The 16,693-nt window shown below is 47.4% G+C and overlaps 1 protein-coding gene across 7 annotated transcripts in view; it reads left to right on the forward strand.

Annotated features, from left to right (window-relative positions):
• NRP2 (neuropilin 2) overlaps positions 1-16,693 on the forward strand; it is a 120,209-nt gene that overhangs the window by 39,297 nt on the left and 64,219 nt on the right. For all 7 annotated transcript variants that reach the window (XM_005202752.4, XM_005202753.4, XM_005202755.3 and 4 more), the window contains exons 4-7: positions 2,467-2,697; positions 4,061-4,216; positions 6,171-6,340; positions 8,148-8,303. In XM_005202752.4, the coding sequence (XP_005202809.1) occupies positions 2,467-2,697; positions 4,061-4,216; positions 6,171-6,340; positions 8,148-8,303 (713 nt within the window). The remainder of the gene's footprint in view (positions 1-2,466; positions 2,698-4,060; positions 4,217-6,170; positions 6,341-8,147; positions 8,304-16,693) is intronic.

The raw sequence follows: 16,693 nt of genomic DNA on the forward strand, positions 1-16,693 counted from the left end.
CTAACCATCTCATCCTCTGCCTCTCCCTTCTCCTTTTGCCTTCAATCTTCCCCAGCATCAGGGTCTTTTCCAATGAGTTGGCTCTTCGCATCAGGTGGCCAAAGTATTGGAGTTTCAGCCATAGGATACACCCATGCTTTCCAAGTGGCTCAGCAGTAAAGAATCTGCCTGCCAATGCAGGAGACACAAGAGATGCGGGTTCAACCCCTAAGATCCCCAGGAGTAGAAAATGGCAACCCACTCTAGTATTCTTGTCTAGAAAATTCCATGGACAGAGGAGCCTGATGGGCTAGTCCATGGAGTTGCAGAGCTGGACACGACTCAGAACACACACACACACACACACACACACATATAGCCATATTGAAAAATTCTCTCCAGTCCATTACAGGACCACAGAACCTTGGAAACTGTGGGCACTTTAGGATCTTACGTTCTCCAGGCCTCCTGGGGCTTTCTAAGTCTCCTTTGTGTCCCTTATGGATGACAGGGACCAAAGAAAGATTCCTCTATAAATTCCCACGCCCAGGGGGTGGGGATTCCCCTAGCCTTGGAGAGGAATGACAATAGGCAAACTCCAGGAGGGACTGTCAGGAGGCCTTTCCTAGTTCTGGAAGCAACTTGTGAATAGAGTTAATTTCCTCTGGCTAAGTGGCCCAGCAGCCATAAATGCTAACCTTTTGAAAATTCCTCTCTGCCCCCTGAAGCCCTGCCAGCTGGCTTGGCTTTCCTAAACTGCCTCATCCTGAACCACTGAGGAGGCCCTCAGAAGCTGGGGTCCTGATGGTAAACAAAGCTGGGAATACCGTGGTAAACAAACTGGGGGAGAGGTCATCTCAGCTGCTGCCTCCTGGCCTTGCTGCCCCATGGACCAGCTTGCCTCTGAATGATGCAGTACAGAGCTTCTGGGATGCCACATTAGAGAGGCTGAGAAGAATCCTGAAAAGATTAACTCTCACCCCAGGTGTGCCGGGTTCCCACCCTGCCAAGGCACAGTGCTGGCTGGAAGGGCAGAGGTGATGGACAGGTGGGTAGGGATATTAGAACTTCCTGTCTGATGCTAAAGAAAGTTCCCCTCCCCCCTCCCCCGATTATTTGCATGGCACCTTTTCCAAGTCAGACGTTTGCCGCTTTCCAGATAGCCGTCATCAATAAAAAGACTCGCAGAGGGGCTGCAGCAGGAGCCACGGATAAAGACATCGCTGCGGGCTAGGATCAGCGTATTGACATCACACAGTTATATTTCAGTGGGATCCCCAGAGAACACTTCCTGCCAGTAAACACCTGGTTTATCTAGTATTTCTCTGTTTTTTTCCTTCATGCTTAAAGTGCCTGTTATTCTCCTCATAAATCCTGCTCCCTTTTTAAATTTTAAAATCAGAACATAGTGAAATCAATTCTAATTGTGCAGCATTTACATTCATCACATTAACTTGCAACACTTCTGGCTCCGAGCAGCTCCCTGGGCCCCGCTCCTGTCCTGGGACTGTCCCAGGCCCGCCCTGGCAAATGGTGGCTGGGTTACAGCACATGAGGGCCCGTTTAATGTGACTCCGCCTAGAGGCATTAGGGGAGAGGGTAGCTGTAATCCTTTTACGAGCTCCCACTGCGGTCCAAGCCTGCACTGGGAGGCGAATGTGTGTGGCATTTAATAAGACGCCTCCATCAGTCCTGAGAAAGCAGACATAGGAGCTTAGGGGAGAAACAAGGCCATCCCTACCACAAAAGAGCCAGAAGCCATCCAAATGCCAATGCACTGCCACATTTTTTCCAAACTTTCTGCAGGAGTGGCCTTTAACATCCCCAAACCCTGCTGTGATCCACCGGCTGCAAACCTCAATTGTTCATTGTCTGGCCACTACAGAGCCACTCGTTTTAATATAGTCATGACATGAATGAGACCCGAGTTCCCCTTTGCCCCTCCCCTGAGGCACCTTGGATCTTGGAGGGAGACGGGGGCACCAAGTTGGCTCTGGTACAATAGGGGCTAGTGTTGAGGTCAGCAGTAAATAAGGGGTCACATTGTTTCCCCTGCTGGCAATCAGCAAGCCTTCCTTAAGGATTGAAATAACTTACATTTCTGGAGCAAGCAGCTGAGTAACTGAGAAAGAAGACTCTGTTCCTCTTTTCAAGGGAATCCATCTTTCTCTCTCCCTCTCTCTCTGTCTCTCACACATGCTTCTTTCTACACCACCCCTCCTCCCAAATCCTTAATTGCCACTTTTACTCTAATATGTAGAGCAAGCCTGCTCGCCTCCCTAATTTCTCCCCTAAAGATGGTCTGGCTTAAGGGCTTGAAATGTGGATGTGAAAAGTCTGTTGCTTCAAGGGCCACTCCAGTGGAAACAAAAACTTCTTGAGTAAGGAAATTTTGGCCCAAACATTTAAATAACCCGTGTGACAGACACAACAGAGAAAGGCATCCTCTTCCATTCTCTTAAGGCTCTGCTTCTCTTTCACCTACAGGCTCCGAAGATTGTTCAAAGAACTTCACGAGCCCCAATGGGACAATCGAGTCCCCCGGGTTTCCCGACAAGTACCCACACAACTTGGACTGCACTTTCACCATCCTGGCCAAACCCAAGATGGAGATCATCCTGCAGTTCTTGACCTTTGACCTGGAGCATGACCCTTTGCAGGTGGGAGAGGGAGACTGCAAATACGATTGGCTGGACATCTGGGATGGCATCCCCCATGGTGAGTGATGGCGCCTCACCAGGCCCTTCCCAGTAGCTTCATTGCCTGTTAATTGCTTTAGTGGCAATAAAAAACAGAGAACAAAGAAGTTAAAGCTCTTCAGAGTTTATCTGTGACCCATGATGACTTTCTCTTATCCTTCCCAGGGATGACTTCAGAAAAACTGTGGAAAGGCAGTTTCCTCACTTGGGGATACTTCTTTGCAGAAGGATAGGAGACTGGAGGAAGGCATGGCAACCCACTCCAGTGTTCTTGCCTAGAGAATCCCCATGGACAGAGGAGCCTGGTGGGCTAGAGTCCATGGGGTCGCAAAGAGTCAGACACAACTGAGTGACTAAGCATAGAAGGAGACTGAGTGATACTTGGATGAGGATGAGAAAACCTATAGGTCATATTTTCTTCTGCTCTGTAGAAAGTGACTCAGTGACCACTCTCTATGTCCAAATAGGACTCTAAAGCGAGACTAAGTTTGAACTGTGGCTCTGATCTTAGCAGCTCTGTGTCTTATTAATATCTGTATAAATAAGCTGCTATCATCATCATTATAATTACTATAATTTTATTATCATTTATATAGTCACAGGCTTCCCTGGTGGCTCAGATGGTAAAGAATCTGCCTGCAATGTGGAAGCCCAGGTTTGATCCCTGGGTCAGGAAGATCCCCTGGAGAAGGGAATGGCAACCCACTCCAGTATTCTTGTCTGGAGAATTCTATGGACAAAGAAGCCTGGCAGGCTACAGTCCATAGGGTTGCAAAGAGTTGGACCCAACTGAGCCACTAACACTAACCAACTAACTATAGTCAGAGATGTTAAAAAAAAAGTTCATCCCCCAAAGCCAAGAGGCACCTGTGCTTCTCATGTAGAGACCAGCATGAGTCTTGGGTATATAGTATCGGTGAGGAAACTCATCTTTCACTTCTACCATCATTCTAAGTATTTTGCACTGTAAGGGAGACTTGATGTCTAAGCAATTTCATTTCCTCAGACAAGCATAAGATTTAGTCAGGAAATGTGTTGGAGTCCCCGCTCTGCTATTTCCTGGCTGTATGCACAATGAACAGTCATGTGCCCTCTCCAAACCTCAATTTCTTCTTCTGTGGAACAAGCATTATAATGATACCTTTCCAGCCCATCTCGCAGGGCTGTGAAAACAGAATGAAGCCAGGTCAGTGAAAATACTGTTTAATGTGCAGGAAAAAAATATTAGGCATTGTTCTGAAACTGTATCTCTGGTTGTTTTGTGCCAAGGCATCCCGAGTGATGCTGTGTTGAATGACTTGGAATTATGGGAAGGAAGAATGTATGGAGATTGGGGTCTGGCGTGTTCATGTCTGTGACCTCTCTTTGTCCTTCCTGTCCAGTTGGACCCCTGATTGGCAAGTACTGTGGGACCAAAACACCTTCTGAACTCCGTTCGGCCACGGGGATCCTCTCTCTGACCTTTCACACGGACATGGCGGTAGCCAAGGACGGCTTCTCTGCACGTTACTACCTGGTCCATCAAGAGCCACTGGAGAGTGAGTTGGCTGGCTGGGAAACTGACCTGTCCTCCCATGGGGGCTGTGAGGGTGATCTCTGCAAAAGAAGGAGGGGGAAAGTCAGACCTCAAGGGAATGGAGCTGCAGCCTCTTGCTGGGCAGAGATGAATGAAAATAGAGTAAATGTCAGTCTGGGTGCTCATTTCTTTAAAGAAAAAGTATGTATGCCAAGAATTAGTTATTCCCAGGGAAAGTCACAGGACCATCTCAAGCCTCAGAATGAAAGGGAGAGTACTTAAGGTATCTATATTGAGTCCCCCATGTGCTATTTTTGGTGGGTTTCCCAGGTGCTGCTAGTGGTAAAGAATCCACCTGCAGGAGATGTAAGAGATGTGCATTCGATCCCTGGGTCAGGAAGATCCCCTGGAGAAGGGAATAGCAACCCACTCCAGTATTCTTGCCTGGAGAATCCATCCCATGGACAGAGGAGCCTGGTGGGCTACAGTCCATGGGGTCAGGCAAAGAGTCAGACACGACTGAGCGACTTAACACACATGCATGTGCTTTTCTTTCAGTCTGGGGTCATTTTCCTCACTCTCCAAGTCTCAGTGACCACTGTCAGAAAAATAGAACTTTTTTTTTTCTTTCGGTCGCACCATGCATGTGGGATCCTAGTTCCCCAACCAAGGATTGAACCCACGCCCCTTGCATTGGAAGCTCAGAGCCCTAACCACTGGACAGCCAGGGAAGTCTCAGAAATGGAGAAATTTTAAACCTCTCTCTATATACATGTGTTTTAACATGAAATCTCTCTGGGCCTGACTGGAGTTTCTCTCACTAGGCTGGTACACTGCTGGATTTTCACTTTGTTCTGCCAGTAAACACAGTTTTTTAAGCTTCTGCTGTGTAACGGGCACTGTGAAAAGCATAGAAGATCTAATCCAGCCCCCAGCAGTCATGGACCTTGCCATCCAGACCATCAGTCTCTTGCTCTGAGCTGTATCTTTAAATCAGTTCCTCTTGGGCGTGGACTTCAGAGGTGCTGTCATCTTCACTGAGAAACCTAAATGATCACGTGAATGACCAGAGGCACACTTTCAGGATGATTGGAGCTGGGCGAATCCTGCCATGGCTGTTGACAGTTTACCACACGGCAGCCTGGCCAAGGGACGGGTTTCATTCTGGGTTTTGTTTTTTCTTCAAAGAGCTCATGAAGGTTGAGAGACAAGAGAATGGTATTGCAAGTTAACCGAGTTCTGCAGGTGGTCAGTGTGGTCACCGAGCAACAGAGTGGGTTTGATACCTGAGAGAGATTGCTGGTCCTTATCTGACACGTGCACACGCACGTATTGACCAGTGTCTGAGGGATCACGGGAAGGACAGCAATTAAACTGACGGCACAAGGCCAGAGGAAGTGACTTCTGAGGCCAGCTGCCCAGACAGGTGGTGCAGGCTAATATAGAATGACACGCATGTACTCACAGAGAGGACTCCCAAAGACAGGTATTTATTGCTTTGTAATGTCTGTCTTTGGTGCCAGAACTCATGAGACAGTTGAGTGAAAGAAAGAAGCAAAAGTGCCTCCTGGGTGTTTATTAATAAAGCAGGCTTCCCACGACGTATCAGCCCACCCAAGTCTATCACACGTTTACCTGTTATTTCAATAATGGTGCATCTGGAGTTTGGGAGCATCCGTAGCCTGCAGCACTAACAGTTCTTGTGCTTTAGATTGTATTTTTAATTTCTATTATGATTCTTATTTATCCACAGCCCAATTTCTTTTAGGTCAAATTTAGTTGCTTTCAGACCAAGAGGGGCTGTCAAGCTCTGTGACTTGGCATCATTGTTTGTAAAATGTGAGTGTAGAATTAGGTCTTTAAGATGAAGGAGTGCCTGAAAGGACTCACCCCTTGAAGGGAGCAGCATTTTGGGCGTCTCGGGGGTTTAAGGCTATGAGACCTAACTTCTGCCCTTGACCATCTCTACCTGCCAGACTTTCAGTGCAATGTCCCTCTGGGAATGGAGTCTGGCCGGATTGCTAATGAACAGATCAGTGCCTCATCTATGTACTCTGATGGGAGGTGGACACCTCAGCAAAGCCGGCTCCATGGTGACGACAATGGCTGGACACCCAACTTGGACTCCAGCAAGGAGTATCTCCAGGTACTGACTCAGAGGCTGTTTAGAGTGTGTGTGCTTCGGTGGGTGAGGCAGCTGGCTCCTTCATTAGAGTCAACAAAGGACATGAAGAAAATAAGCATAACATAATTGAGAACTCCTCTCATCCATCCATCCTAAGAAATCCATATTCTAGGCACAAGCACAGCGCCAGGCACTGTGCTAAGCGTCAGGATGAAATGGACACTGCCTTGCCCTTGTGAAGATTACCAGGCCCTGGTGGACTTTCTGGGCTGGGAGGGGGTTTGCCCTTTCACTGTAGACATCCAAGCAACTTCTATAAACAGTTCCAGAGCGTCCTCATTCTTGGCAGAGGGAGGCATCAGGACGTAGGGGGCATTTTTCCTAAGGGCAGGCTGGCTGAGAAGCATGGCAACCTTTTGTGATCTCTGCTGTTTGGAGGGAGCCCTGCCAGGAAGGTTTTGCTGATAGCCATCAGGAGACCACGTGGGAAATTATCACTACCAGGAATGAAATTCCAGTCTCGTGGATGCCCTGCAGCAGTTTTTCAGACTATTGTTTGCTTTCCTTCTGAATAAGACGTGCAGCTTTTGTGGAGTAATCCTCCCTTGCTCTACACACCGGTCCAGTGCTGGTCCCCAGGGGAGGCCAAGCCGCTAGTTCTATGCTAGAGCAAGGACTGCTTTCATGACACATGGTAGGTAGCCTTGTGACCTGCTGACAAGCCTGTCCTAGCTCTGAGACTAGCTTGTCCTACCAGCCTCTGCTCTGAGAAGGACGTTACTGAGCAGATGACAGGAAAGGGAGAAAGACCCCTTCGAAACTTCCAGAGCATTCCATAGAATGAGCTCTAACAGCCCAACCCTAAGGCCATCTGTCACTCTCTTCTCTTCCTCTCCAATAATCCTCCTCATCTAGCACAGCTTCCAGAAAGTTCTTACTGACAGCCAGCATTCCGTTGACTGTAGTCCTTGTTTTGAGTCCTAATCGTATTCTTTCTCCTATTGCTCTCCACTTGTTTATCATACACATATACAGCACTATGTACTTCTTCAGAACGCTTAATCATGCTGAGCACATATTAAGTAGCTAATAAATGTTTACTGAATCAAATTTTACCAGGGCGTGCTGGCTCAGTTTTGATCACAGGGAGATTGTTGTTAAGAAACACTGCGGCCTGCAAAGGAATGACACCTAGCAATTTCCAAATGGGTTTGGTGTTGTGGAAGGGAAGGTGGCTCAAAATGTTGGCCATCCTCCTTGTCGGACAAAAGGTCAGCACTTGGTCCATAAGCCTAATTGCTTGGGCAGACTCTACATGCCTTTTGACCCCTTGGTGACCCAAGCGACTAAATACACAATGGAGTGAGGGACTGAGGGGAGGAGAAACAGCTCTGAGCTGAGACTTTGGCAGCTAGGCTGGATCAGAGTGGAGTGGATTGGATTTAGCCATTGTTCCTGTAAAACAGCATCCGCTTTCACTATCCAAGGCAGGTCGTGGTAAAGTAAAAAGGGGTCATAGTTCTAGATGTTCAATGATTCCTTTAAGATAAACAGTCATCCTGTCTGTTCAAATTTGCAAAAAAAGAAAGAAAGAAAAAAAAAAGAAATAAAACTCAAGCTACAATGTCAGAGGTGTCCAATGTAGTTTGAATATGTCGAGTTTAACTCTCTAGTGGATGCCGACAGATACTGACCACCAATACCTGTGAGTGAATCACAGACACGGGTTGGGAGTCAAGTACTGCAATGGTGTCCTATGAAGGAAAGCCCAGATGCTGCCCTGTGTGGGGAGTCAAGACACCCATCCTTCTTCGCCTTCCTTCTCCAGGTGGACCTACGCTTTCTAACTGTGCTCACAGCCATTGCAACGCAGGGAGCGATTTCCAGGGAAACTCAGAATGGCTATTATGTCAAATCCTACAAGCTGGAAGTGAGCACTAATGGTGAGGACTGGATGGTGTACCGGCACGGCAAGAACCACAAGGTAAAACCATGGCCCCACCACAGGGGCACGCATGGGGTGGAGCAGGAGGGGTGGGTCAAGAGGGGCTGTAAACCCACCCCACATGGACAAGGCAGCCTTGTTCCCTAAGGCTCCAGTAATTGATGGAGGCACCGGAGACACTGGCCCTGAAAATATTCTTTCTTATGCTAAAGTGATTGGAAGACACCGTTTTCTCCGACAGCCTGGCTGCTGTTGTATCTTGTACAGCAGAGAGAGAAAGAGCTTGCAGAGTGCTCTCTGACTACAAATGAAGGAGAGAATGTGTTCCTGGCCCGTGTCTCCCTGTGCAGGATTCATTGAGCATTGATGGCCTGAGTCCCTTCCACATGCTGCGTTAACAGTCACAAAACCCCATGAAACTGCAGTTCAGGGAGTTACCGAGGGCTGGAAATAAAAGGGCACAGATCCTAAAAGGGAATCTCAATGTCCCGAAGGAAAAAGAGGACAATAAATAATGAGGAGAAATTCGGTTTGTTGGGGATGAGATCTGAACTGGCAGTCATGCTTGGCAGTAAGGCATTGAATCTGCAAGGCTGGTGCCTTCAGCGTCTGGGGCTCCCACAGGCATGTCCTCGTGGGTGATGTGAGGCTTTTGTTGTATATATGGATGAATGTCTGGTCTCAGCTTTCTACAACATGTGGCATTCTGGCAGTGAACAGGTCTGCAGCTGGCGCTGGCAATGTACATACTGGTTATAAGGTAGACTCAGTGCATGGAAAGGCTTATTGGAAATGGCCAGTGGTCTCACCTGGGCAGGGCAGGAGCATTGTTCTTTGTGGGCTGACTCTTGGGTCTCAAAGGAAAACGCTCATCCTTCTCTGAATGGAATTGGGGAGTGAGGGAGAGTATCTCTCTCCCTGTCTGTCAGGCTGTGAGTTATCAAAAGGGTAGATAGGTAGCCCAACCTTGAGAGGCCAAAGGTCTTTTCCAAACAAGGTGCCCTCAGCCTGTGTCACTGCCCCAAGGCAGCTTGTTCTTGCTGTTGTAACAGGAAACCTTGGGCCCAGAAAATCCCAAACTATAATGTTGGCATTGCTTCACTCGGGAAATGTGAGTTTTTAAAGGAGTGGATTTTTAAAAATTAAGATCGCCATAGTAACATGGCACCATTCATCTGAAATCATGGCTTCTAGATATTACCAGGTCTCTCTCTCTCTCACACACACACACTCCCCATTTCACAGATAAAGAAAGTGAGAGACTTAGCAATTGAAAGACTTCCGCATTTTGATGTGTTGATCAGGTCTGGTTTCTCATTGCCTGCTTTTGTTTCAGGGAGAGTTACTAAATGTGACTTGGACACAGCAAGCCAGAGTCGGCATGGGGTGCTGGGAGCTCTGTGGATGAAGTCCTCATCCCAGCCCGCTCCTTCTCATGCCCTCTCTTTCCACCCTCCCTTTTCCATAAGAAACTGCTAGAACCCAGAAATTCAGCCAGGCAGGCAAGGGCCAGCATCTGGCTTGGGGTGGGTACAGGGGAGGAGGAAGAGGTTCCCCTAACCACCTCCCTGTCCAGGCTCAATGACTAAGCAGCGCTGGCCAGAGGGATACTGTAGCATAAGCCGATTTTAAAAGCACGCAGATGGACTGGGATGCTATTTAAAACACCATTTGTAGGAAATCTGCTTTTGGAAATACCTTAGCACTGCACATTTTGATAGAATGCTGTCCTCCCTGGCTTTATCCCTGGTATTGGTTCTGCAGGGAAGATATTCCTGACAATTAAATGTAGCTTTCTGGACTCCTTTAGAACCATTCTTCTCCACTTTTTCATACGGGATACATTCTCATCTCTTTTATTTTCTCTCTCTCTCTCCCCTTTGCCTCCTCTTCTCACCCATGACTAAATTTCTTTCCCTAGAAACCATGGGGTAATTTCCTTCTTGGTACCTAGAAGGAGGCAGAAGAATGGAAAGGCTGCCAATCAAGCATTGCCCCCTCCCTGTGCTCCCTTGTCCCCACTCTGGTGTGGCAGCCGAGGGAGGAGACCTCCGGGTCCTTGAGTCCATGGATGATCTCTGCTGCTCCTTCATTATCGGATCTGCTCCCAGACGTCTGTATTTAATGTGCAGATTCCGCACCGTTCATGGTGTGTCAGCGCAGCTCTCTGGCTGTTCGGGCTGAAATAGTTGAGTGAACCGTGCCAAATAGATTTGTCAAGTCTGCTGCAGTTTGAGTTGATGCCATGAAGGGGAGGTGGGGTGAGGAGGGGACCAGGGGGCAGTGTGGGGAGAGGCTTCGTCGACCCAGGACACTACCACTGTTTCCCTTTGTAGCTGCCGGATGGTGGGCACCGTGCCAAGCACACTGGCACTAAGTGGACTCAAAAGCAGAATTCAGCCAGCAGGACCTGTGAGCAAAGCCCAACAGAGGTGGAGGCAGGAGTGGGCTCTGCTCTGTGGGCAGTTGGGAGGGGTTGCAGATGGGACCCAGTGCACGGGGTGTGCAAGGAGGGGATGGTGATGTTTGGGGCAGAAATGTGGGGGCTGATTTCCATTCCCTGGTCTCTGTCAACACCAGTGCGGTATACCAAAGGCCAGGGAATTGGGGAAGTTGGAGGAAAACAAGATTAACGAACACTCAGGGTGGTGGGGGATGGCTGTGCTAGTCGCTTGCAAAACACTCTCTACAGTTTGAACCCAGGCTGGGCTGAGGCAAGGCCTGAGCCTATGGTGGGGAAAGACTTCCTTGAGGCTAGGAGGTGAGGGGGACTGACTGAAGAGCTCTTTTCCAACCTCCCACAGCCTGGAAGCAGCCTCTTCTTAGGCCCTTTCCATCCAACAGGTAACGGTGAGGCTGCGGATGAGAAAGGCATTACCCTGTCGCTGGGGATATTGCAAGGATCCTCCAGGCAAAGTGCAGCCCGGTTACACAGGCACATGTACAGCACATCCCCAAATCCTTACCCAACTCCGCATGCCGTAAAAATGGAACCTATGATTTTCCTACAGGGGGGCCTTCTCATGCATATTTATTGTGTAACCACAAGGCAGAGAGCTCTTCCACCTGTTAGAGCCCATAGCCAGCCTGTGTGCTCTTTTAGATTATACAAATTGCTTCACGTATATTTCTTCAGAAACCACAAGCATAAAACTACTGCCTTTGGTTTCACCAGCTGTATTAATAATACCCCAAACACAGACATAGCATTGTAAGTACAATAGTGGAAAGTTAGTATGTATGTCTATAATTATAGACAAAATTATGTACACACAGGCCAAGGGAGGGGCGTGGAGAAAGATGGAAAGAGCTGGAAGGCACAAGGCCTTGGCTAGGCTCCTGCTCACCTCTGAGATGCTGGTTCTGTGAGTCTGCACTGGAGGCAGTGAGACCGAGGCTGCTGTCAAGCCAGGAGGACACAGGCCATGCCCTTACAGGTCTAAGCAAAAGCCTCTAATTTCAATTGTCCCTTATTGGGTACATGTGAGCATCTTTCTTGCTGATGTCACTCGTGTTACATTGTTCTTAGTCACAGTATTGTTGGGCTGTTCTGAAGTGTTTGGAAGAAATTTGGACTAAAAGAAAAAGTCTGTTGGGTGCTACCTGTATCCTGATGGCCAGATTGAAGATGGAAAGGTTAGGACAGGGATTGGGTAAGGTTTGGGTCCAAGAGTTTTCAAAATTACCCGTAATGAGCGGCAGAAATGCACTAAGCTCATTCTTATTAACGTAATGATGACTTCCAAGGGGCTCGGGGAACCCTCAGGCGCTGGCTTATTTGCTTCAGAATTTAACAGTGTTTAAGACTGTGGAACTGAAGCTCTCGGGCAAAGTAATTTGCCCCAGGGACTTGGGGGAACTGTGGAGTCCCTGTGGAAGGCACCGGTCTCCATGCTTTTGAGTTCAGACCAGTCTTCTCATAATCATGATGGCTCACCATCTTGCATTCAGAGGGAAATTGGCTTCCTCAATGTTCTATCCAGGGTTCAAGAGAGGTGCACATTCGTGGAGCTCTGAAGGCAAGTTGTGCTTTGAGGGCACTGGGCTCATCATTTTGGATTTGGGACCCCATCATAGAATCCTGAGCTGGAACTTGAATGAAGTCACTTTGGCCACATCCCTTCAGAACGAATAACCACTCCCCCATCACTTCAAAAATCCTCAGTTCTATATTTATTTTCCAAATTAAAACAAATCATTGTGAGAGCCATCTGAGAAATTTAAAACCCTTTGTGAAGCTTTCAGAAACTTAAGAAGAAAGACAACCCCCCCCCCCCCGCCCCGCCTGCCACCACCACCAAATTAATTGGCTAAAGGTTAGAACCACGTGGTGTCTCTCTTCAGACCTTCTCGGATGATGCACTGCGTGACCTTGGAGATTTCTCTTTGCAGCTCCGTGCCTCAGTGTTTCTGCTGGCCCAAATGGAATGGTGCCTTTTTTGCTGTAGGCAGAGCACCTTGGGATCCATAGATGGAAGGCTCTCTGCAGATATAATTAATGTATTAGACCCACAGAGCTCTTCTTGAGCAGAAGCAAGTTATCAATTTAAAAGTAACAAGGCCCCATGGGATATTTATCTGCCTCTCTTAAAACCATAGGTCTGGAAGGGACCTGATAAGTCATCCAGACCTCTCCGTGCATCTGATGGGGCCTGTACGTGAGCTGCCACAGGTAAACCGTACCCCTCAGGCTTCAGTTAGGAATGCAAATGAAAATTTGGGTTTTAAAAAAAAAAAAATATATATATATATATATATATATCTTTTTTTGAAGCCTCCTGGTGGATGACTGGCTTTCCCTTTACCTTTTATTGTAGTAATTTTACTTATTGTGTATAATATTCAGACAATGACTCAAACCATCAGCTAGCAATGGACATCTAGAAGTCATAGATATGATTATATTGTCCAGGGTCATGTATGTTCAGAAGAGGACTGATGTCCTCTCCGAATTCAAGTCCCCCAGTTTATCTGCCCCCCTCAATTATAACCAAGAAGAATCGAGGGCCCTTGGTAATTAAGTTTGTCCCTTATCCATTTGCCATGGGATGAGCTCAGACCTTTAGCCTCTCCACTTAGGAAGCTCCAGGGAAAATTTCATTATACATAAGCTTGGAACCTTTTCTCCATCAGGCCCCCATGGCTGGCTTCACCCAACTCCCATGGGTGCTGAATTGTCTCCAGGACTGGAGGCCAGCCTCCCTGGCGCTTACAGCCTTGATGCTAAATTCCTTGTGCTTTCCAGACCCACGGCCAGTGGGACGGAGCAGACAGCAGGAAATGTGAAATGGTGCCGTGATTTTGCTTGGGCAAAAGCCCAAGCACCTCCGGATGAACAGTGGGGTGAGCACTTCGCCAGGTAGATTGTCGGGTTCTTTGCTGTCACCGGTTCCCTGCTCTGTGGTTTCCTGAGATTTCTTCTAGAAAAAGAGTACAGTTGGCAGGTAGATTTAGCAACCTCATTCCCTGTACACTTTTTGCTCTCTTTTCCCCACCTGGAGATTAAAAAAGGTGCCTTCTTAAATAATGTGGCAGTGTTCTTTCAGGAGGTATTCAGTTGGAGGCCCTTCCCACCCAGGTAGAATGTCTATTTCTGCCCCACCTTCATGGGAATACACCCTCATGGCTCTGATATTCCACTCTCTTGCAGCCCATCTCTCCTCCAGCCCCCAATCCCTGAGCTGTCCTCTGCTCCTCTCCTCCCTCATGCTTTCCTGTCTCAAATCCTGAAACCCTAATCCTGTTACTATGCTGTGTTCCAGGGCTCGGCATCTCGATGGGGGTAACTTGATCCCGCAGTAAATCTAACGGGCCCCTCAAGGCACACACAGATGGGGATGTGTACATACTACCCACCTCCGCCCCCCACCCCCAGAAAACAAAATCAGCTTTCCTTGCCCTACACCCCACAACAAGCTCCTGCTCTTCTGTCTCCTCCTTCACATCAGCAATGCTGCCTGACGATCAAAACAGCCCTAAAGTAAAGGAGGAGGAGATAGGAGGGCATCGTGGTGGTAAATGAGCATTTGGTGGTTAGGGAATTTCTTTGCCCTACCCCCATCCCTTCCCGCCCTTAAATTCTCTTTCTCAGTGTCTCTCATAGATATATATTTATACAGGAGAGAGACATACCTTCTGATTCTGTATCTGGCTAAGTTCCCACATTCACTAGAATGAAAGCAGCTTTAAAAAAAAAAATTTATAGTCTTGAAGGAAGAGTTTTAAGAGAGAAATGTCAGGACCAAGATTTACAAACAGGAAAAAAAAGTCCATTACCTTAACATCATTTTCCCCGAGTGCAGCAGGCCCCCATCCCCACCCCTACCCTTGCCTGTTTGGTGCAACAAATTAATTAAGCAGGATGGTATTCATTGATTAACCATTTATTTCCTGGTGTAGCCCCGATGGCTGATTTTAGAGAAAATGCAAGGGAAAGCGGGTGGGAGAGGGAGGACCAGCATTTGGTCCTGAGTGAGGATGGGTCAGTGTGGTGGTTCCTGAGAAGAATGTTTAAAATGTGCTCCTGTTTTCCCCCATCTCTGCCCTCCATTCCTGCCACCTCTCTTCTCTGCTGGCTTTGTTCTGCTCCTTGAGAGTCTGTGCCAAGTAGATTGAAAAGGAGAACTTTGGATGCAATGAAACATTTATTAGTGAAGAGAAATATTTATTTTTAAAAAAGAAAGGGAGGAGAAAAAGATCTCCTGCACAGTTTCTACCTCAGGGCTCCAGCACTGTGTTGTCTTTGAAAAATTTTCTGCTCTCTGGGCAGTTCCTGGAGCCAGTTGCATTCACATATTTACAGCAAAATAGAAGTAAACTGTAGGTCACACTATAGGTAATGAAGGGACGGGCATGCACAGACGGAATGAATGAAGCCCAGGCAGGTGGGAGGCAGTGCACAGAATGAGAGTCTGCATCTGTGGACCAAAGGGCCTGCCTGACGGAGGAAGGTCAGGCAGCCAGGAGCACCGCGAGCCTGTGCTTGTCTCTCCGCCGAGAGGCTCAAAGACTGTTGAGTGTCTACCCTGGCCTGGGCACCCGGATGTTGATGGCAGGGATGAACAGCGTATGGGAGAGAGATTTAGGACTGGCAGAGAATCCACCCTCAAAGAGGACTCCCAGGGAGGCAGTGAAACAGTAACTGTTCTCAGTGGCACCTGAGTCACTGCATGTTCTTCAAAGAGATCTTCGGGAGGGGTCAGCAAGAAGTGGTGGCTGTGACTGGAAAGGGTGAAAGACAAAGAACAGATGACCTCAAAAACCAAACATGATGCTTTCTGGCTAGATGTTTCTTATTACAGTATAAATGTATATACATACACATACATATGCATATATATATATATACTTTTCTTTTTTACATAGTCCATGCCTTATGAGCTCACAGAAATGGTCGAAACGTGTTGATTCCTTTTTCTGGGTGGGAGAAGAGTGATTTGTAGATAATAACCAAACTGGGATATTGGATAGCAGCCAATTTAATTGGCAGATGCCCCCCTCTCCCAGAGGTGCAAATCAAAAAATCCATGAAGTGCTGCCGGTTTCAGATTCTGTCTTACTGAAAATAAACCAAAGGTCTCCAGAATCAATTGGCAAGTGTTGGATTATGTTCGGAATTCAGCAAGGCACCAAATGGATTATCTAAACCACTTCGTGCCCTGAATTGTTTTTCAAACTTGGTTTACAGAAGTGCACTTGAAGAACTCTATATTCAACATAGCTTCATACATTCAGATATATATATACATACACACACACACACACACACACACACATTAGTAATTACAACATAATCAATGCTATCCCACCTCTTTAGAAAGCTAGGATCACCTTAAACACACTTCTTTTCACACTTTTTCCTTTGGGTGGGGAAGCAACCATATTAACTTTTTTTTTTTAGTTAACAAAAACATATACCATCTGTGACATCCAGCTTTTAAAGCAGATGTTAAAATGTGATCGTCACATTTTATATACATCTATCTGGGTGTGCCATACGCTGACAAGTCACTGAGTTTTCTCAACAATGTGGACTCCTCACTGTGAAGTTATGGCCTGAAAATTCTTGGCCTCAAGGTGGGACTTGAGAGTTAATGGCTTTCAAGGCTTGAACTTTCCCAGTTAAACAGAGACCTATTTGTTACTCGTGCTGTAGCTTCCCGTCTAATGTCTGTCCTGGCTGTGGTGCTGACCCTAGAGCCAGCAGGGAGGGCCGGCTGGTAAAGTCCAGTGTCTGTTTGCAAGCCTGCTATCTACTTTATTTTCCTGAAGGAGAAATCAAGGTATCTAAGGTTTATTGATTTGCCTATAGTGATTCAGTGAGTCGGCAGGGAATAGGGAGTGAAACCAATTTCCTGGCATCATTTCCCAAGCACGCCAACTCCTTACCTTGCAGTGCCTCGACTGGAAGCCAAGAATCCATCTCAGAG

The sequence above is a fragment of the Bos taurus genome, chromosome 2 (genome assembly GCF_002263795.3).
Source record: "Bos taurus isolate L1 Dominette 01449 registration number 42190680 breed Hereford chromosome 2, ARS-UCD2.0, whole genome shotgun sequence".
NCBI lineage: Eukaryota > Metazoa > Chordata > Mammalia > Artiodactyla > Bovidae > Bos > Bos taurus.